General features: G+C 39.9%; 1 protein-coding gene across 5 annotated transcripts in view; it reads left to right on the forward strand.

Annotated features, from left to right (window-relative positions):
* KCNIP4 (potassium voltage-gated channel interacting protein 4) overlaps positions 1-22,012 on the forward strand; it is a 1,210,069-nt gene that overhangs the window by 1,080,054 nt on the left and 108,003 nt on the right. For all 5 annotated transcript variants that reach the window (XM_027103251.1, XM_027103255.1, XM_027103254.1 and 2 more), the window contains one exon: positions 19,950-20,074. In XM_027103251.1, the coding sequence (XP_026959052.1) occupies positions 19,950-20,074 (125 nt within the window). The remainder of the gene's footprint in view (positions 1-19,949; positions 20,075-22,012) is intronic.

Consider the following 22,012-nt stretch of genomic DNA (forward strand, 5'->3'; position numbering starts at 1 on the left):
GGTCTGATCACCATCATTTATTCATTGGCATCACTAGCCGCCCAGTTGCTGAAGTTAGATTCATCCATCGTTCCTCTGCTTTCTGCCTGCCCCCCACCATCTTACAGGTCACTAAACTCGGGTCAGTTTCTCCCTGAAATATCTTTTACATTAACTTCCCCTTCCTATCTCTTGTCCTAGGACTGTCAAGCAGATCCTTATTACCTCTTCCAAGAACTACTGAAAAAGGCAAATGGTGGCAGCCTGGGTTTAGTGTCATTCATACATTTGAATTCCTATTCTGCCTCCTACTAAACAAAATGCCTGCAATTATTTACTTAAATCCTCTGCCCCCTAGCTCCCTTATTGACTCATTCATCCCACAATATTTTTGAGGGACTATATGTGGCAGGCACGATTCTAGGCACTGGATTTATAGTGGGAAATAGGATGTATCAGTTCACTGCCTTCATGGAGCTTATATGGGAAGAGAGATGATAAACATGAAAACCAAGATAATCTCAGGAATTGATGAGTATTATGAAGGCAGTAAACCTATGATAATATAATGGAAACTGAATGCAGGTAGAGGAGATACTTTGTTTCATTGATGAGGTGACATTTGAGACCCTAAAACCAGAGGAGGCTGGTCATGAGAGGGTCTGGAGAGGTCCAAAGAAGAGGTAACAGCAACTGCAAAGGTTCTAAGGAGAAAAGTCGCATAGTTTATTCACGGTACAGAAAAAGACCATTGTGATCATCAGAAAAATGGGTTTCTGTGGGGATTAAAAAGTTGATTCATGCAAAGTACTTAGTAAATGAAATGTCATGAGTATGCATATATGACAAGTATTAACTCAGTTGATACTCCCAGCCACCTTCTGAGGCAGATGTACTATTTTCCCCATACAATGGCTGAGAAAACTGAGGCACAGAGAAGTGAAACAACTTTTCGTATTGACAGAACTGGGACTCCAACTCCAGAGCCTGCTGTCTTCATCACTTTATCAGACTGAGCTCTGGTATTGATTGAGGAAGCCCCTTTAGGCATATAATTGTAGCTCTTTTTCGTTATATAAATCGCAAATCTTAAAATTGTTAAGAAACAGGGGAAAGCATTAGGTCTGCCTCCAGAAAGCTAGGCCTTACGTCCCCATTTCACAGCTGAGACAACGTGGTGTGAAAAGATGGTAATGATTTGTGCAGAATCACACAACTGAGAAGTTGGAATAAAACCCCAAAGCCCCTTAGTCCAGTGGTACAGATATACTTATTGAATAAGTGCATGAGACAGTCACATCAGTGGATGAAGCCTTAATGGAAAAATTCAAGGAGGGAGTGAAGGGCAGTTTCATGGGATTGGCACATGGGAGGGTCCATTGGACCAGATACTGTCTAAGGATATGTTCATCATACTTTAAACATTGTAAGTAACATAGCCTATTTTTATAATAATAATAGCCTATTAGTATGATAATATAGCTTATTTTATATGTGAGGAAACTGAGATCTAGATAAGGGAAGCAATTTGCATAAAATCACTGAGCTATTAAAAAAGTCAGGAAAAGGGGCTTCCCTGGTGGCGCAGTGGTTGAGGGTCCGTCTGCCGATGCAGGGTGCACGGGTTCGTGCCCCGGTCAGGGAAGATCCCACATGCTGTGGAGCGGCTGGGCCCGTGAGCCATGGCCGCTGAGCCTGCGCGTCCGGAGCCTGTGCTCCGCAACGGGAGAGGCCGCAGCAGTGAGAGGCCCGCGGACCGCAAAAAAAAAAAAAAAAGAAAAAGAAAAAAAAAATCAGGAAGAGAAGCTTGGCTCCTAGTCCAGTACTTTCCAACACTGAAATTCTATGGTTTGGTATCAGTCAGGGTCCAGGCAGAAAACACAAAGCCCACTTAAATGGGGCAATGGAGGGGAGTTTAATAAAGGGACTATTTGCAAAGATGTGGGCAGGGTTTCTGGACCCAGCGAGACTGCTGAAGCACCCAGTGCTAGCAAGAGTGAGCATTATCATTTTTAGACCAATGGTTACTGGAAGATGAAAAAAGCCGTAGCTATCGCTCTAACTATCAGAGAGGCTTTGCAAGAGGACTCTGGCCTTTGGAAGAGGAATGCAGCTAATATCAATCCAATCCCCAGCAAAGAGGGAGCCCAGTGGGAAGCCAGAGGACAGGGAGTTCAGATAACGTTATTCATAGAGGCAGCCTCCCAGACCCACAGCAGAATGTAGAAGGATTGAAGGTGGCTCAAGAGGCCACATGAAGATGTTTTCCAGATATTCCACATCTTGAAAGCTAGGGTTGGGGACCTACAAAATCAGTGGCAATTCTCAGAGTGAGTCACACTGCTCTTCTGGTAAGATTTGTTCCCAATTTCATGACATCTTGGAGGCTGACAACTGGCTTATAGGTATATGTTGATATTGAGTAGATAATTGTAGAATTAATGAATCTAACTAGCTATTTCATGAATGGCTTGAAAAACTAAAAATAAAACTACCGTATGATCCACCAATTCCACTCCTGGGTGTATATCCAAAGTAAATTAAAACTCTAATTGGAAAAGATATATGCACCCCAGTGTTCATAGCAGCACCATTTACAATAACCAAGGCATGGAAGCAACCTCAGTGCCCATCAACAGAGGAATGGATAAAGAAAATGTAATATATAATATATATGTAATGTTATATAGATACATATATGTATATAAAGGAATATTATTCAGCCGTTAAAAAAAAGAATGAAATTTTGCCATCTGCAACACAAGGATGGACTTGGAGGATATCATGCTTAGTGAAATAAGTCAGAGAAAGAAAAATACTGTATGTTTTCACTTATATGTGGAATCTAAACATTAAAACAAATGAACAAATACAACAAAACAGAAGCAGACACAGATGTAGAGAACAAACTAGTAGTTACCAATGGGGAGAGGGGTAGGGCACGATAGGGGAAGGGGATTAAAAGATACAAACTCTAGGTTTAAAATAAATAATATACAAAGATGCAATGTACAACACAGGGAATATAGCCAATATGTTATAATAACTTATATGGAATGTAATCTATAAAAATATCAAATCACTCTATAGTACACCTGAAACTAAAATGATGTTGTAGCTCAACTGTACTTAAGTTAAAAAAAAAAAGAAAAGACACCTCTAGCTACTGTACTCTACATGAGCACAGATACTTTTTCTTTGAAAAATAAATGATGTCAGTTCTGTAGTTGTATCTCCTCATTGGATAATTCCAACTCATTCACTTTATCTCTCTGTGCCTCAGTTACTTTTTTCTAAAGTAATCATTTCCCTGTTTATTCAAAGGACATTATGGTGATAAAAAGGTTACTAGGTAACAGTCAGGAACCAATGCAAAAGATAAAATATTGAACACTTGACTATATGTGTATTTATATGCACGTTTTCATTTAAATTTACTTCATAATAACTTCTACCCAATACAATCTCAGTGCCCACATTCAATCAAAAGAATTGATTCACTAAATTAAAACTTCATCCAGGGGTTTTTGTTGTTGGTTTGAGCAGACATAAGAGGGCAAATGTGACAAGGTTATTGTGAGGCCAGACTACTCATAACTGATAAGCCACCATCAGCTTTTGCCTTGTGTAATTGCAAAACATAATTTCCTAACTTGACTTCAGATCTTTGGTAACAAATACAGCATAACATTTCAGCGTGTTTTGTTTTTCCTGGTAGCGTATTGATCATGGAAAGTTTTAGATGCCTTTTTTGGCAGAGAAACCATCAGCATTTGACTGTTGGAGAATTTGTTTTCAAAAAGTGACGAACTAGGCTTCCCTGGTGGCGCAGTGGTTGAGAGTCCACCTGCCGATGCAGGGGACACGGGTTCGTGCCCTGGTCCGGGAAGATCCCACATGCCGCGGAGCGGCTGGGTCCGTGAGTCATGGCCGCTGAGCCTGCGCGTCCGGAGCCTGTGCCCCGCAACGGGAGAGGCCACAACAGTGAGAGGCCCGCGTACCGCCAAAAGAAAAAAAGTGACGAACTGACAACATCCTAACAATTAAAAATACAACAGTAACCTCCAGGAAAAGAAGTTTAACCTTCTGACAATTAATTAATCTCATGCTAACTCCTTGGTGACTTTGCTAAAAACTCTGACCTGGGCATGTAGTGAGGAAAATCTTTGGAAGAACAGAAGCATAAGCTGTGAAGGTTTATAAACATAATTTGCACGTAGAAAGCATGGTCCCTCAATTTCATCATATGTATGAGTTCCAAAAATGCTATTTTCAAATTCTCAGATGTTTTTATTTAGTTATCAAGCATCTAGCACTTACTCTGTGGTTGGTACAGTTCTAAGAGTTTTGCACAGTTTAACTCATTATATCCTCAAATTACTCCTTTAAGATGGACACTTCACTATTTCAATTTTACAGACTAGGAAACTGAGGGATGAGAGGTTAATTAACTCACTTGAATCACATCATCAGTAAAGGGTGTGGTGGAAGAGAGAGGGGTTGACTCCAGAAATGGAGCTCCAGTGGTAAAGATCTGTACTTTACCAGATCTCTAGTTATGTTCATTGTTTTGGTCAGTTTTAGGGGGAAAAAAAAAAACAAGCAAAAAACCAAGACAGTCTTTTTTTCCAATTATCTACTCTACATAGGACACCCTCATGCAGCCCATATTGTCCAAAAAGATGTGGTAACCTCCTGAATGAGTTGTTTCCCCTCTCTGGACCTCAGTCTCACCATGTACAAATGAGAAGCACAGGTTGTGTTTCAAGTCTCCTTCCATATCTTGCACTGCGGGAGCCAGTGAGATGACATTTCTTACTTCTACCTGTGACAAATGGTGGATGTCTCAAAGCTAGCACGAAATTTCCTCCTTTCGTGGTACTTCATTACCCGTGAGAAGCAGGAAGTGGGAAAAGTTAAAAACTCCATTTAACCCAGATTCAATATTAATTGGCACCATCATTTACTTATAGTAATTAGAATGTTTGTCCCTTCCTTTTGCGTGGTCTTTTACAAGTCTTAGAATTCTTCCTCTTGAGTGTCTCATTTCATCCTCACATTTCATTCACATTCTCCTGGGAGAATGAAAGATCCTAGGAGTTAAAGTCTCCATTTAACAAACTAAAAACTGGAGAGATTAAGTGGCTTGTCCAAAGTTACATAGGTATTTAGTGACAAATAGAAAGGTATGCATTCTTTTTTCTTTCATTTTTATTTTTATTATATTATTTATTTTTTTTGGCTGCATTGGGTCTTCGATGCTGTGCACAGGATTTCTCTAGTTGCGGTGAGCGGGGGCTACTCTTTGTTGCAGTGCGCGGGCTTCTCATTGCTGTGGCTTCTCTTGTTGCAGAGCACAGGCTCTAGGCGCATGGGCTTCAGTAGTTGTGACACGTGGGCCCAGTAGTTGTGACTCGTGGGCTCTAGAGCACAGGCTCAGTAGTTGTGGCACAGGGGCTTAGTTGCTCTGCAGATGTGGGATCTTCCCAGACCAGGGATCGAACCCGTGTCCCCTGCATTGGCAGGCAGATTCTTAACCACTGCGCCACCAGGGAAGTCCCTGAATTCTTTTTTCTGGCCCATCATTTATCAACTGGGAGTCTTCATTAAATCATGAATGAGTCTTAGTACAGGAAAGCTGGAGGCGGGAGTCCCAGGGCAGCTGTTTCCTGTTGTCAGGTTTAGTAAATTTCATTTCGATGTGACAGACATTTATGGAGCACTAACTATTTGAAAAGTAATAGTGCCAGGAACAGGGGAACACTCTAAATCCCTGTCTGAAGGCTGACATTATACGGAAATAAACAAACATGTATAAAAATCATTCAGATGCAATGAATACAATTAAAATGCTGTGAGAGGCAATACTAGGGAGGTATTAGAGTCAAGAAGTTAAGCGTGATCCCACTGGGACCAACTTATTTGGTTAAAATCTTGGTTCCATGACTGACTCGCTATAGAAATCTTAAGTAAGTTGCTTACCCTTTCTGAGTTTCATATTCCCATCTTCAAGGTGGAGGTAATAATAGTAAATATTACACATTTGATCAAAAGATTAAATGAACACATGAAGTGTTTACAACAGTGACTGGCTAGTTAAGTGGTCAAAATAAATGCTGGCTGTTAATACTGTTATTCTGCCACTACTTGTGATGATCATGACGGCTACACACACAGAGATGGGACTGAATCTCCCCCAGGTGCATTTCACAAAGAGGTGGTATTTCAGCAGGGCTCTTTGGAGAAGAACTATTTCACTGGAGGGAGAAAAAGCAAGAGGAAAATTCTAGTATTGAAAAGATCAAGGGTAAGATAGTCAGAGGAATGAGAAATAGGGAAGAGAGGCAGCCAGAAAAGGTGAGCTGGGACCAGAGTTTGAAGTTCCTTACAGCCAACCCAAGGCTGGACTTCACTCTGCAGTAAAGGGAGGAAATGTTGAGTCAGCCAAGTTTTTTATTTATTTATTTTTAATTTCAGCTTGATTGAGTTATAATTGAACATCTAAAACTGCAAGATATTTAAAGTGTACATCGTAGTGATTTGATATTCACATATGTTGCGAGAGGGTTCCCTCCATTTAATTAATCAGCACATCTATCACCTTACACATTTATCTTCTTTTTGGTGAGAATAAGTTTTACTTTCTCAGAAAATTTCAATTATACAATACAGTGTTATCAACCATAATCAACATGTTTTACATTAGATCCTCAGACCTTATTCAGCTTGTAGCTGAAAGTCTGTACCTTTTTACCAACCTCTCCCTATTTTCCCCATCCCCAGACCCTGGCAACCACCGTTTTCCTGTTTCTATGAGTTTGACTTTTTCAAATATTCCATATGTTAGTGGTACCACGCAGTGTTTGTCTCTGCCTGGCTCATTTCACTCGGCATAATGCCCTAAAGGCCATCCATATTGTCACAAATGGCAGGATTTGTGACAAAGGCCGAAGAATATTTCATTGAGTATAGATACCACATCTTCTTTATCCATTCATCCATTGATGGACCCTTAAGCTGTTTCCATGTGTTGGCTATTGTGAATAGTGCTGCATTGAACATGGGAGTGCTAGTATCTCTTTGAGATCCTGTTTTCATTTCCTTTGGATATACACCCAGAAGTGGGATTGCTAGATCATGATGGGGCATGATTCTTTGCCTGGAAAAGGTTGTAAGATGGCTAAAGCCAGCCAATAGTCAAAGGAGCTGGACACAAATCCAACTTTAGAAGGGTTGCTGGTGAACTTGAAATCAGAGAAAAGAGTAGCAAAGGATAAGCATCATTTGAAGACAAGACAGAGACAGGTTCTCAAAACTGTCACCAAGAGCTAGTTGGGTATTAGTTTCTGAATCAAGGAGCCAACCAAACCTTGGAGTGAGAAAATGACACAAAAATAAATCAGAAAACAGGTAAATTGTTGAGGGAAGAGAAAAAAGAAAACAGGAAGATCAGTTGGAAAACTGCTTAAAAATCATATGCAAGAAATAACAATAAACAGCTAACTCTTACTGGGCACAGCACGATTCTAAGCCTGAACAAATATTGTAAGTATGTCCTACAAACCTATGAGGAAAGCACAATTATAATCCCCGCTTAGATGAGAGAACTAAACAAAGAAATTAAATCACTAACCCAAGATCTCACAATTACCAAGTGTCAAAGCAAGGATTTGACCTTGGACAGAGTGATGCCAGAGAGCTTAAGGTCTTCACCACTAGACCTACAGGAGAGGAAAAAGTCCTACATATAAAGTAACAGTGGTAGGAGGGAAAGGATGGATTTGAAACACATGGTGAAAGTGTAACTGCAAACACTGGGAAACAGTTGGTGGTATGAAGTGAAAAATAGCAAAAGGAGAACACAGTTCTGCCAAAAGAATAATGGTGACAGTAAGCAAGATAAGAAACAGAGAAGATCATGAAAGTGGGTTAAGAAAAGATGATGATAGGTTTATTTTAGACACATTGGCTTAAAGTGTCTGAAGAACACAAGCCATGCTTGAATAAAGCTTTATTGTTGATTGATGTATTTTTGTCAAGTTACCTATATGATGAAATCTTTTGCTTCCCACTTGATGTTTCCACTATTTTCCTTACTGTTAATTTGGAACAGAAGAGGTAGAGGGATGACTACTTATAAGAAGCTACATAAAAGTTTAGATAAACAAAAACTTCTCTTTTTGTCTTTTTTAATGAATGATTTCATGATCAGTCCCTCATGCCGTTTCTAATAGGAGTCATAAATACCTATTTTCCATTTGCATTGACCCAGAAGTAATATTTGGGCTAAACATGAGTCCAGGCAATGTTGGCTTCTGCTGGTTTCTTTAAGACACTAAAATGGGAGCCTGACACTTCAAGCGGACTCAATTTTACACTCCACCAGGTCTATAAAATATAGACCATGGCTATGTTATCTGCTTAGATTGCAAGGTTAAAGCTTAACTTTCTTAGTTTCAAATTGCCTTCTTGCCAGGGGATATAGAGCAGCAAGTATGATGGGCAAAGTTTGTTTTACAGAAACACTGACCTCTCTTTGCTTGCAAGCTTTCAGAAAAAAAAAAACAAAAAGCAGAAAAACAAGTTCTGGAGATGTACTGACAGGGGAAACCTTATTCACCTCTTTGCAAAACACTCTCATTTGAGACTTTGGGTAGAACAACAGTTCCAAGTATTACCTTGTAGTGTTCTCTGAATATGCTTGGAGGTAGATATATTGTCCAGTGAGTGCTCCTGAAGGTAATATAAATCACATTTGATTCATCTCAATGACACTGTAAAATTAGTTAATGCTTTAGATGAGCAGATGTTAGAGGGGTCAATGGCAAAATCATCATCATCATAGCAGAAAGCACGCATGTGGATTTTTATCACACACCATACGCTTTGCAAAATCCATACATTATTCCACTTAATCTTCAGTGTTTTTGTTAGTGCTATTATTATCTGCATTTTACAGATGAGGAGACTGAGGATTTGAGATTTTAAGTGACTCACCCCAAATTCCATAGCTACGAAGCAGCAGAGCTGAGACTCAAGCCCATGTCTCTCAATATTCAAGCAGGTCAATGATGTACAACTCAAGCAAAGCAGACAACAGACAGTATACATGCTGCATAGAAGTTTCAGGAGGCCTCTCCACTGTGAACCCCATTAAGATGAGCCTTAAAGAGAAAAGAGGGAGGTTGATGAGGAAGAAAGGCAGATCCATGTGGAGGAGATAGTGTAAGCAGAAGGATTTAAGTTGACAATGCAGGCTTTGTTCAGAGAATAGAGAATTGTCCCAGATATTAGATCATAAGGTGTGTGGGAGGAAATGACAGGCAATAAAGCTACGCTATTGCCTCGAATTTCATTCCCAAAAAATGGTCCTTATTCTCGTGTCAACAGCAAACAGAAGAGTATAAAAGGTTCCAAAGGGAGCTGTGGTTTCAGTGGATCCCATGAACGATAATTGGTCAGCATTGAGTCTCTGCAAAAAGAAACAACTGAGCGCAATTTTTAGGGCAAGGGCTTTGACAACTGATGGAATTACCCTTTTTCAACTGCCTTGTACCTCGATTTAGCCATCTAAAATGGGCAAAATAATACTCACCCTGAAGGACTTTTAAATAACTAAATGATAATAATATTTTAAACACTACGTGCCAGGCTCTATTTTTACACGCTTTTAACACATTATTTCATTTCAACCTCTTGACAGTTCTTTGTCGAGTCCTATTTTTATGCCCCTTTCATGGATGAAGAAACTGAGGCATAGACTGACTAAGCACCGTGCCCAAGGTCATACAGTTAACAAGAGTCAGAAAAGGGATTCACACTCAAGAAGTGTAGTAACAGAACCTTCACTCCTGAAGGTTCTAGAACAAAGCCTCACTAGGAAGTATGCAATAACTATTTGTAATCATAATTGTGGTCCTTTACTGATCAATACTGTATCAATATATTGATCAGTTGATAGATTGATACAATATATCAATACTGTATGTCAGTAAGTAATTGAAGCAATCTCTCAGAACAATTTTATGAGATTCAAACAAATTTTATCCTTAGTTAGAAATTTTTAAATGGAAGCTTGGAGAGGTCAAACTCATTTTCCAGTGTCAGAATTGAGAAACAGACCCAGCAAAAACAAAAATCTAGAGCTACTGAATAATTTCCTAGAATGAGGAGTTCCAGGCACCATTCTGCTTTATCATGTGAGTGGTGACACCAGATGTTACTGTAATTAATACTAATACAAATAATAACAATAACACTGTGATTGAGCTTTTACTATGTGCCAGGTACATGTATCTTCTTATTTAATCACTCTATGCTACAATACTGGGTACGATTTTATGCTCATTTCTATGGCATTGAACATATGGGAGCACTCAGGCATGGAATGTTTTACTAACTTATCCTAGTCACACAATAAATGTCCAGCTGACATTTGGACTACACAGTCTAACTTTCTCTGAACGAAGAAACTAGCTTAAACCTAGGAGAAACATAACAAAACCTAGATCACTGCTCAGTTTTCTTAGTACTCTGTTTTAAGCATGGCCATGATGGATAAATGTTTTGTGGCAGAATATTACTTCCATCACTGATATTAGCTTGAAAACATTTCCCTAATATATCACCAAAAATTTATCTCTACACTTACGCAGATTGTTTTTAACTCCCAGGATAACGAATCCCATTTATATACCCTCTACCAAAGCAACATACAACACAGTAACATCTTATGAATCGGGCATTATGTTTTGCATAAATAAAATTTCCAAATGTTTATTCCTTTACAGTAGATGTTATAAATGTATCATGTTTATGTAAGATGTAATTAATATAACATGTAAGATGTTATAAATGTAACATGTTTAATTAAGAATCTTTTAGAAACGTGTCACCTGCAGCCTACCTTCTGAAATGGCATAAAATGAAGACAGCTTTTTTCCTATTAAAGATCAGAATTTGCTCCCTGATTCTTTTATTGTTATTATTATTTGCTGTAATATGCTCAAGCTCCTTTTCAACTTTATGTCCCTTCTGTTGTTCTCAGGTAATCAGCTGTCACTTCTAGACTTTACAGTCAGTAAACTTGGGTTTAAGTCCTGACTCTATAGCTGAGTTATAACATTCCTTCCAACAGGGATTTCCTCATCTATAAAAACAGGGTGACGTTACCTGTACACAGAGTAATCATGATGTTTAGCTATAGTAACGAAAGGGAAAATAACTTTGCTTACTACAAAGAGCCAGCCATCAGATGTCAGGTATTATTGTGTGACTCAGGGACTGCTTCTAGTTGGTGGCCCTCCTTCAGCATCCCCACCTGCTCCTGAGGTGGGGTCAGAAGCTTATTAAAATATGAATGAAGTGAGGATGGGTCTGCTTATTGATTGTGACAGGACATTGCAACAGGCATTTGGCAAAGTGCTGCACTAGGAATCAAGGCCCAGTTCTGCCACTGATGTGCCCAATAGCTTTTGGTTTACAACCACTAAATTTAAGACTCTGTATTTAAATGTGCATTTATAAAGTTAAGGGGCTGGATTAAAGGCCACTTTCAATTCTAACTCTATCTTCTGCTTAAAGCTCTTTTGCTACTGACTTTCTGATTCTTGGTTGGGCGTGTCATTTGTAGATAAGTAGGGCATCATCCTCCCTCATTTTCTATGGGAGATAGAACAGCAGAATAGTTAATTACATAAACCCTGGAACCAGTCTTTCCAGAGTTCATACACTGGCTTTTCTTTGTGACCATGGGCAAGTTATTTAATCTCTCTGTGCCAGTGTCTTCATCTATAGAACAGAATATAGCACCCAGAGTATGCTGATGGGGAGTTTATGAGTTAATGTATGTAAATGTATTTGTTCTTGCATAGAACAAATGCTGTAAAAAGTGGTTTGTTATTATTATTAGATTTTTAGGACAAACAGGAGAAAGTCTATCAAGTTTCAAGAGAAACTCTTGTTAGGGCATTTTTAATTTCGTGAACTATTATGGGCTTTCTTCGTCTCTCTCCATGTTTCACTATGTTTAAAATTTTCTCTTTGATCAGAGTCCGTATCAGTTGTTGACTTTCCTGACTAAAATGTCCATCTTTTTGGTCTGCCTTTAAGTGAAAGTTCAATCACACTTCTTGTTCCTTCTCCCCCAACCTCAGCATTTCTGTTGTAGATTTTCTCTCTGTGTATAATGACTGGCAACATAATTTTTATTTCCCCCATTTACCAAAAAGCCAGTTAGACCCTACCACCTATGAAATAATAGCTCCTATCATAAGGGGCTATTCATGAATGGTTGCAGTGATAATATGGTTCATGCTAATAGCAAGTATTCCAATAAGGCGATTATATTTTAAAACCTAAGCTTATGTGAAGAGTTACTTATGTTTATAAATAAGGTAGAGACAAACCATTCATAAGTGTTGTGAGAAATAGCTCCATCAATTTCCCTTTGAGCAGTTACATTTTATAAGTGATTGAATTAAATCACGAAATTGCAAAGCAGTTCAAATTCTCCTGGAATGGAAACTGCAATGTCATTGCCAACAAACACCTCTAACAGAAGACATTCAAAATAGCTGGCCATTTTCAAAGTACTTTTCATTTTCCATTTGATATATGAATAGTAAATAGGATAAAGTACGAATTATAAAGGGCTTTTGGGGCCCTAATGTACTTTCAGGTCCAGAGTTGAGGAAACACATGTCTGACTAACAACAACTTGTGGGTACTCATTGTTCACAGTGGTCTGGGAAGTGCTAAGACTCCCGCAGTGCTTCGGATAGGTGTATGGCTTTCTGTTCATGGGCTGTGCGTGATTAGCTTGGAGTTAATCACTCATATACTCTTCCTGTGCACCCGAAAATAGCTCTTGACAGGAAGAGTCAAGAGGGCTCCCAGGCCTTCACATTCCTGAGATTAAGCATTTAAAGTTGGCAAAATGTAAAAATTTTCCTCAGGTTCTGGCTCAGGTTTGAACTCTCCACCCAGAGAAGCCAAATGATAAAACAAAAAGACAAGTTGGTGTCAGATCCGAGCTCCCCTGCTATCAACTGTGTAGCTGTGTAAACTTGAGCAAATTCCTTAACTCTTGAAAATCAGTTTCCTCAGCTGATTATAATTCCAACCCCTTTGAGCACTGGGAAGGGTGGAACTAAGGAATGGAGTGCTCAAGGTATATGGCATCTTACCGATGCCTTTACAGGAGAAAGCAAGGAAAGAAAGAATTTACATAGGTGTCATGAACAATAGCTTTGGAAATTTCTCCCAGGCAGTATCTTTGTCTCGGTGTATCAGACTTGAATATTAAACAGGCAATAGCATCTCCTCCTTATTCCGGAAGTTCTTAGGAGTAGTTTCCAAAGCTATAGTCAAGAATCTTCCAGCATCTTTTAGTGGAAAGTCAAAACGTGGAGCAAAATTAGTCAAAGCCTCTTCCAAATCCTGTCACTGGACTAAACTTCTAAATATTTAATAATATGTGTCATTAGATGTAATCATCCTCTCTGTGATGTTATTGCCGTACATGTCAAGTCACTATGAAACCAATCTAATAAAGGGTAAACATTGGGAGTAAAGACTCAGAGGGTATTTTTATAAATGAGATAAAGCAATATAAGTCAAGCCAGCTGAATTTTTGCTAGACAAATCAATCTCAGCTCAAATAGAATTTTAAAGTTATAGTTTTTATGATTTTTTACAATGAAAATAGATACATTTTTGTTTTGTTTTTTGTTTGTTTGCGGTATGCGGGCCTCTCACCATTGTGGCCTCTCCCGTTGCGGAGCACAGGCTCCAGACGCACAGGCCCAGCGGCCGTGGCTCATGGGCCCAGCCCCTCCGCGGCATGTGGGATCCTCCCAGACCGGGGCACGAACCCTTGTCCCCTGCATCCACAGGCGGACTCTCAACCACTGCGCCACCAGGGAAGCCCATGAATACGTTTTTTAAAGAAGAGTTATCCTGTACTGAGAAATGGACCTCTTATAGATAGACCCACTATGATTGGGATTCTTCAAGTAGTGATTAATTGATCTCACATTTTTTTAATTGAGCAATTTTAGTCTGCCAAATCAGATGCTGTTGGGCTGGGCTATCCAGTAGTCTGGCAGGTCCCAGGTAGAAGAATGTGGCAACAGTCTTACAATGTTCCCTGCTACGATAAGGCAAGGGCTCATCTCTGAACCAGCTTCTTGGAAGGAGTGACATTATTCTTCATAAACAGTTTTACTTTAACATTACAATCCTTGTTTACAAATGTGTGTCTTAGGAAGGCAGGCCTCACACTCATATTTGTAAAGCAAGATGTTCTGGGGGATATGGTTTGACCTCAGATAGAGTCAAATTTCCATAATTATGAATTGGGCTACAATAGGCTTCCACTGTATTTTAAGAGAAGTTGTGAGACATGAGAAAAAGAGGTCTGTTATTAAAACTCATACTGTTGATCCCAGGGGATTTGAATTCCAATTTCTAGCCCAAATGTGTCATGGCCTGAGGGGACTGTTAACTCAGACATAGGACATCCTTGGCCCTGAGAGACTGAAATCTAAGTAACAAAGAACAAAAAGAGACAGTCAGGAAAGCTCAAGGTTGTCTGGGTTTGGGAATTTGTCATCTGATTAAAAATAAATCTGTTAGAAGATACATGAATACTGCATACTAGTTGTAGGCAGTTTGTCTCAGGATGCAAAAGCAACATTGGAATTAGCAATCCTATTCCAATAGCAAGACGCCTACATAGTTGTACCTTGGCAGAAGCCTGGAGATGATTCAACAGACCAGAGTGCTACCTGGTTCTGACTTTAATCCACTATGGAGAACAGTATGGAGGTTCCCTTGTATATATGTACCACATTTTCTTTATCCATTCCTCTGTCGATAGACATTTAGGTTGCTTCCATGTCTTGGCTATTGTAAATAGTGCTGCAGTGAACATTGGGGTGCATGTATCTTTTCGGTTTTCTCTGGATATATGCCCAGTAGTGGGATTGCTGTGTCATATGGTAGTTCTATTTTTAGTTTATTAAGGAACCTCCATACTGTTCTCCATAGTGGCTATACCAATTTACATTCCCACCAACAGTTTAGGACAGTTGCCTTTTCTCTACACCCTCTCCAGCATTTATTGTTTGTGGACTTTTTATAATGGCCATTCTGACTGGTGTGAGGTGATACCTCATTGTAGTTTAGGAATCTAATTTTTAAAAAATGATACAAATGAATTTATTTACAAAACAGAAACAGACTTACAGATGTCTAAAACAAACTTATGGTTACCAAAGGGGAAACGTGGTGGGGAGGGATAAATCAGAAGCTTAGGATGAACATACACACACTACTATATATAAGATAGATAACCAACAAGGACACACTGTATAGCACAGGGAACTCTACCCAGTATTCTGTGATAACCTATAAGAGAAAAGAATTTTAAAAAGAATGAATATATGTATATGTATAACTGAATCATTTTGCTGTACACCTGAAACTAACACAACGTTGTAAATCAACTATACTCCAGTAAAATTAAAATTTTAAAAAATTAAAATAAAAAGTTGGACTTTAGGGTGCTAGAGACAGCTGTCTGCTTCATTACTAACTAGTCATCTGAACTTGAACAATTTACTTAGACTCTCTCTCCAAGCCTCAGTCTTCTCATCTATAAAATAGGGATGATAGGATGCTATAAAGATTAAATGATATGATTGGCTAGACTACCCAGTGCTCACTGGGCTCACTGTGAACAGCAAGACCTGTTTTTACTGGAGTTGTATGTCTTTTGAATATAGGTGCATATATTAGTCAGCTCGGGCTGCCATGACAAAATGCCACCGACTGGGTGGTTTAAACAACAGAAATTTGTTTCTCACAGTTCTGGAGGCTGGAAGTCTAAAATCAAGATGCCAGCTGGGTTGGTTTCTCCTGAGGCCTCCCTCCCTGGTTTGCAGGTGGCTGCCTTCTCGCTGTGTCCTCACACGGCCTTTCCTCTGTGCCTGTGTATCCCTGGCGTCTCTCTCTCTCTTCTTATAAAGACACCATTTGTATTACATTAGGGTCCCACCGTTATGACTTCATTGAACTTTAATTATCTTCTTAAAGGTCACATCTCCAAATCCAGTCATATTGGAGGTTACGCCTTCAACATACAAATTTTAGGGGGGCATAATTCAACCCATAACAAGGCCAGAAGTCAGACTGCAGTAGATTAAAAAGAGAACAGGAGGTAGGAAATGGACCCAGTGGATACAGTCAACTTTTCTGAGACATTTGACAGTGCAGGAGAGGAGAGAAAAATATTATTTTTATCATTGTTATTTCTGTCAATATTGAGAGAGAGTTTGGCAAAGTAGAAAAAACATAAGGTTCGGCATCAAAGACTTGGGTATAAATTCTACCTCTGTCTTTTCTCCTGTGTAACACCTGGTCACTCATTTCTTCACCAATGTGAGACTCAGATTCCCCATATGTAAACAAATGGATAATTCTGCCTCATTGCGGAGTTATTGTGAGGATTAGAATGATATCAATAGAGCACCTAGCCCATCTCTTGGCATATAACGAACTTAATAAATGTTAAGCACTCTATTAAAACCCCCCCAGAGTGCATGCTTTTAAATGGTGGCTGAGTCACACTGTGAAGTTCCCAGTCCTATGAGGAATCATGCTGTGCTCTCCACAGAGCTTGCCTCCCACATCAGCATCTTGATTGGGTTAGGTGACGTTGCTTTTATAACTTATCATATGCTGGTGATTGGGGATGATTTCAGGTGTGTTTTTAGAGCTTGTCAGCCTTCTAGAACTAGAAACAGCCCTTTGGCAGGTAGGAGTCATTAAGAAGTAAGGTATCAGTCAGCTAGGAAAACAAAGAGTCTGCAGGCAGACTCTTCAAGCGTGGTGCTTTGAATACCGAACGTGATGCTCGTCCTACCACACATGCTTAACTCAATTACACTGACCCTTCAGCCCTGGCTCTTTTGCCTCAGTCTCATCATCTGCAAGCCTGAGCCAGCGGGAGGAAGAAACCTTGTTGGTAGCGTGGTTTTGACTGCTCTGTTGTTACAAAGGCTGAGAAGTTAATGTGCTATTTTGTTTCTTTCCAGTGGAAAGGTCATTAGGTTTAGAGGAGGTTATACTATGATTGAAAGATTGCTCAGATAATCTGATTAAAATTTCCTCTACTTTTGCCCATGCTGTGTTTCTCAGAACAATGCACAGAGAATACTGTGATTCCAAAGAAAGCATTCAAGGTCCACCAACTGTCCACAAACCCCAGTTTGAGAAATAATTTTCTAGAGGGCAGCTAAGGTTCAAGGGGCTCCAAGGGGATTGAGACTTCAGTGGCAACATCATTTGTTAATTGATTCACTTATTCATCCATCCCCCAAATAATTTTTGAGGAACTCTGGGGTATTAGACTCTATGTTAGGTGCAGAGGATATACAGATCTGTTAAGACGTTGCTCCTGTCCTCATGGCACTCACAATGAAGAAGACAGACATGAACAGATCATAAATGTAATTAGTGTTTTACATGCTATATGAGAGATAGGTAAGATGTTGAGAACTCTGACCAGGGCCCCATCAGTTCTGCATGGTGGAATAATTGGAAAGCCTTCAGAAAGAAGGCAGTAATATTTAAATGGGATTATAAAAGATATATGTATTTCAATTGGTGGAAAAAGGAAAGAGGAATATTTTTTGTTTTGTTTTGTTTTTCTTTTTGCGGTACGCGAGCCTCTCACTGTTGTGGCCTCTCCCGTTGCGGAGCAACAGGCTCCAGACGTGCAGGCTCAGCGGCCATGGCTCACGGGCGCAGGCACTCCACGACATGTGGGATCTTCCCAGACTGGGGCACGAACCCGTGTCCCCTGCATCGGCAGGTGGACTCTCAACCACTGCGCCACCAGGGAAGCCCAAGAGGAATATTTTAAGTTTAGGAAATTATACTGTAAATGATTCAAAAGATGCTTTCATCAAGACATTTTCAAGAAAGCAGAGTCTTTCCATCTGTTATTGTCTATTTATATTAGGTCTATTCCGTGGCATGTATTTCTGCATTGACAACTGCAATAACTTCAACACAGACCAATGCACTGGATCAACAGAAATTTTATGGAGGACCATCTTCCCACATCCTCTCAAGCTCAGGACCCAGAGTAGAATCAACCCATCCAATCCAGAGAACAAAAAAGAAAATTGAAAAAACCCCATTTTAGCTTTTAAAATTTTCCCCATAAAACCCAGCCTGAGGTCAGTTTGTTAATGCCTAGCTGCCTTTTCTCAGCTACTGTTAGCCCTGTGCAAATTCTTTAGGTACACACTGCGCTTAGTTCCTCATCAATTTTATCCTTGTCAGCTCAGACTTTATTCTTGGCCTGCCCATCTTTTCATAGACTTTTATTTTTCTTATCCCCCCATCACTATTCTGCAGCTTTTTCATATCATTGTTCCAAAATAAACTATTATAATATGAAAAGTACAAAACAAATATTTGCTTTTATCTCCTCTCCCTCACTTTGACAAACACAACCTTTCCAAGTATTTATTTCATTGCCATTAGTGGTCTTTTGTAAACTGCTTGAGGGCAGTAATTAAGACACACCAAGATTAGGGTTCCACTGACTTTCTTTTCCCTGATAAGTGAGAGCTCTGGCCCCTCACTAACGTCAGAGTGTCAGGGCAGTAAGTAGGCACAGATGTTAATGAGAGGCAGCATCATTAATTATCAAAAATTATGGGACTTTTGTAGTCAAAAATGTCTAAATTTCCAACTAACACATGAGCCATGGAATCAGGAGTGCGTGGCCCTGAGACCAGTTGATGAGAAGATGTTCTGAGCCTCAGCTGTCTGAGTTGGGAATCTGTAGCTAAGAGTAAGGGATATAATGGAGAGAAGCCATGGCTTCAGTACTGGCCCTGGATGTGAGGAGTTCCTTAGCTGAGGTGTGGACTGGACCATGGCAGGAAGAATCTCTTAGGTCTCCATTGGGCCCCACTGCAAAGCAGCTGAAATTACTTAAGGATGCTATACTTTGAGACCTGGGCACCCAGATCCTAATATATCCCAATACCTCCCAACTTGCATTCTACAGGACCCTAGGGCACAGATGAAGTTGTTAGCAGAGGTTACTTGTGGGGAAAAAGAGTTCAGTGGACAAATGCCATTTGGGGTCAATGGGTTAAACAACGTTAAACAGAATTCTTTGTTGCAAATCCTCTCAAAACCTTTATATTCCAGTGTTTTGCTCCCAAACTACATTAAACTTAACAGAATTTACCAAATTTACATGGATACAAAAGTCTTTTTTTGTGTAGAGCATCTCTGAGAAATTATAGTGTAAATATAATTCACAAAGCAAAGTATAATATTTCAGCATTTATCTGTAGCTATGGATTCCCTTGGCTGCAAAGTAGGGTGTAACCAGAAGTTCCCTGGGCTCCAGTCCATCCAGTGTGCACCTATGAAGACTGGGTTTATGCCAGTCAAACTGGCAGCTGAGTACTTCACTCATTTCAGCACCTGATATCTCTGCTTTGTTTGTAGCCCCAGGCAAAATATTTGATTTTAATGGAATCTTCAGAGTGTATTTAGCAGAGTCCTATCTCACAGTTGCATGATACAAGGGTGGTACAGACTGCTATCAAATTAAAATTCCATTTTTATAACTAGTGCTTGATATATACACACATTTGAAGTGTTAAGATTTTCCATGATTTTTACACTTTTCAAACTGTACTGTAAAAATGTTCATAGTGTGGTGTCTGATGACTAGAAAGTTTGAAAAAATGTTATGTAGAATTAGCAGAATACTGTATACTCTGGGAAATGTAAAGACTGTTATTAGCAGTGTGAGAACCCTTCCTCTGGAAAAATCAGACATGCAGTAAAGATTTCCTTCCATTTTCCTATGTTGCTGTGTATACACATTGGTGAGCAGTGACCGTTCTTAAGACTTTGGTTTTCCTCCACAGACAGCGTGGAAGATGAACTGGAGATGGCCACCGTCAGGCATCGGCCTGAGGCTCTCGAGCTTCTGGAAGCCCAGAGCAAATTTACCAAGAAGGAGCTCCAGATTCTATACAGAGGATTTAAGAATGTAAGAACTTTCTTTTTGACTTTACCTTCACACAGTTCTCAGAGGAGCACTGAGAAACGAGAGGGAAAAAGGGAAAATGTGCAGTTCTGTGAGAGCCCCATCCTATGTACACTTCTTATAGATCTTTCCTAGATATGAAAATTGTTGATATCCATTTGGGCTTTGGTTCACTTTGGTACACCGTTGCTTGTCCAATCAAACAAGGATGAGTACAGAAGAAAGGTTTACTTTATTCAATTTCCAGTTGGGATTTTTTTTTTTCCTCTTTGGTTATATCGACATCATTTCAATAAGCTCTAATTGTCTATAGGACTAATTGACTATCGATTGGAGCCTATCAAGGAACTCCACTCCTAGCATTGCAGAAAAGTCATGATAAGTTTGATAATTTCTAAAAGAGCATGTTACCCATGACTCTGAACAACAGGTATCTGTAGGTAGTCCCTCCTTTCGGTTCTCTGTGATCCAGGAGCACCTATCATGCTCCTTCCTGAGTGAGTCATCGTCAAGAAGAGTGACAGTCCTTGCACACCAGAGGGTGACGGTGAGAGACAAGGAGTGGGCTGGGCAATCTGTCAGGCATACACTCTTAGTGATGCCTTGGTACATGCTCAGGATTAAGCTAGATACTGCAGGGTATTCGAAAGCCAGCTTCTGTCCTCAAGGAGCTAATGGTCTGAATAGGCAGAGAACACTCGCCCTCGTGAATTTATTTGAAAGTAATTCATCCTTAAAAGTATTAAATGGTCGTATATTAAGTGGCATACACAGCCCAAGATGTGTTATGTTCTTACACATATGTAAACCATAGTTATATATGCTACAGGTGTCCCTTGAGAGCCTAGTGAATTGCTTCAAGTCCTCCTCAAATCCAGCCCCTAACAGCCTCCATTCTATGGTCTGTAGGAATCTATAGAGTCCAAAGATTTCTGCTAATTCCATCCTCTTGAAATCTGTCCACCTCAATGCTATCTCTGTCCAACCTCATGAAGATGAAAAACTGCCTCTTCTACGGTATCCACACAAAAATTTACTTACAGAATTTGTAATGCTAGTTGCCTTTTCAGAATATTTTTATAAGGTCCCAAAATGCATATTACACACAAACTTCCACCACCTCTCTGACTCCATGGGGTCTCTCTCTACCCCATTTCTGCTCTTCACTGCTCTCGTTGCCTGGGCTACCTAAATGTTTCCTTCCATTTCTCCTCTGAAGCCTGGTCCTCTTCTGACACCCAGGCATTTGTGGGGGTGGACTGGGTGGGGAGGAAGGCGATATAATGGAGATGGGTGCTCACCCCACACAGGTAGGACTCATATTACACATCAAGATGTGTAATCTATCAAGATGACACATACAAATAAACAGACCTAAAGAGAAAGGGACTTTGAAAATTAGGCTCAAGAATTCTTAGTCATGGGCTTCCCTGGTGGCCCAGTGGTTGAGAGTCCGCCTGCCGATGCAGGGGACACGGGTTCGTGCCCCGGTCTGAGATCCTTGCCGGGTAGAGTAATCTTGGTTGTAGGTTCTTCCCTTTCATCACTTTAAGTATTTCGTGCCACTTCCTTCTGGCTTGTAAAGTTTCTGCTAAGAAATCAGCTGTTAAACTTACGGGAGTTCCCTTGTACGTTATTTGTTGTTTTTCCCTTGTTGCTTTCAATAATTTTTCTTTGTCTTTAATTTTTGTCAATTTGATTACTATGTGTCTTGGTATGTTTCTCCTTGGGTTTATCCTGCCTGGGTCTCTGCACTTCCTGGACATGGGTGACTATTTCCTTTCCCATGTTAGGGAAGTTTTCGACTATAATATCTTCAAATATTTTCTCGGGTCCTTTCTCTCTTTCTTCTCCTTCTGGGACACCTATAATTAGAATGTTGGTGCAATTAATGTTGTCCCAGAGGTCTCTTAGGCTGTCCTCATTTCTTTGCATTCTTTT

The sequence above is a fragment of the Aethalodelphis obliquidens genome, unplaced genomic scaffold (assembly GCF_003676395.1).
Source record: "Aethalodelphis obliquidens isolate GAN/ISIS:26980383/991018 unplaced genomic scaffold, ASM367639v1 scaffold6, whole genome shotgun sequence".
Lineage (NCBI taxonomy): Eukaryota > Metazoa > Chordata > Mammalia > Artiodactyla > Delphinidae > Aethalodelphis > Aethalodelphis obliquidens.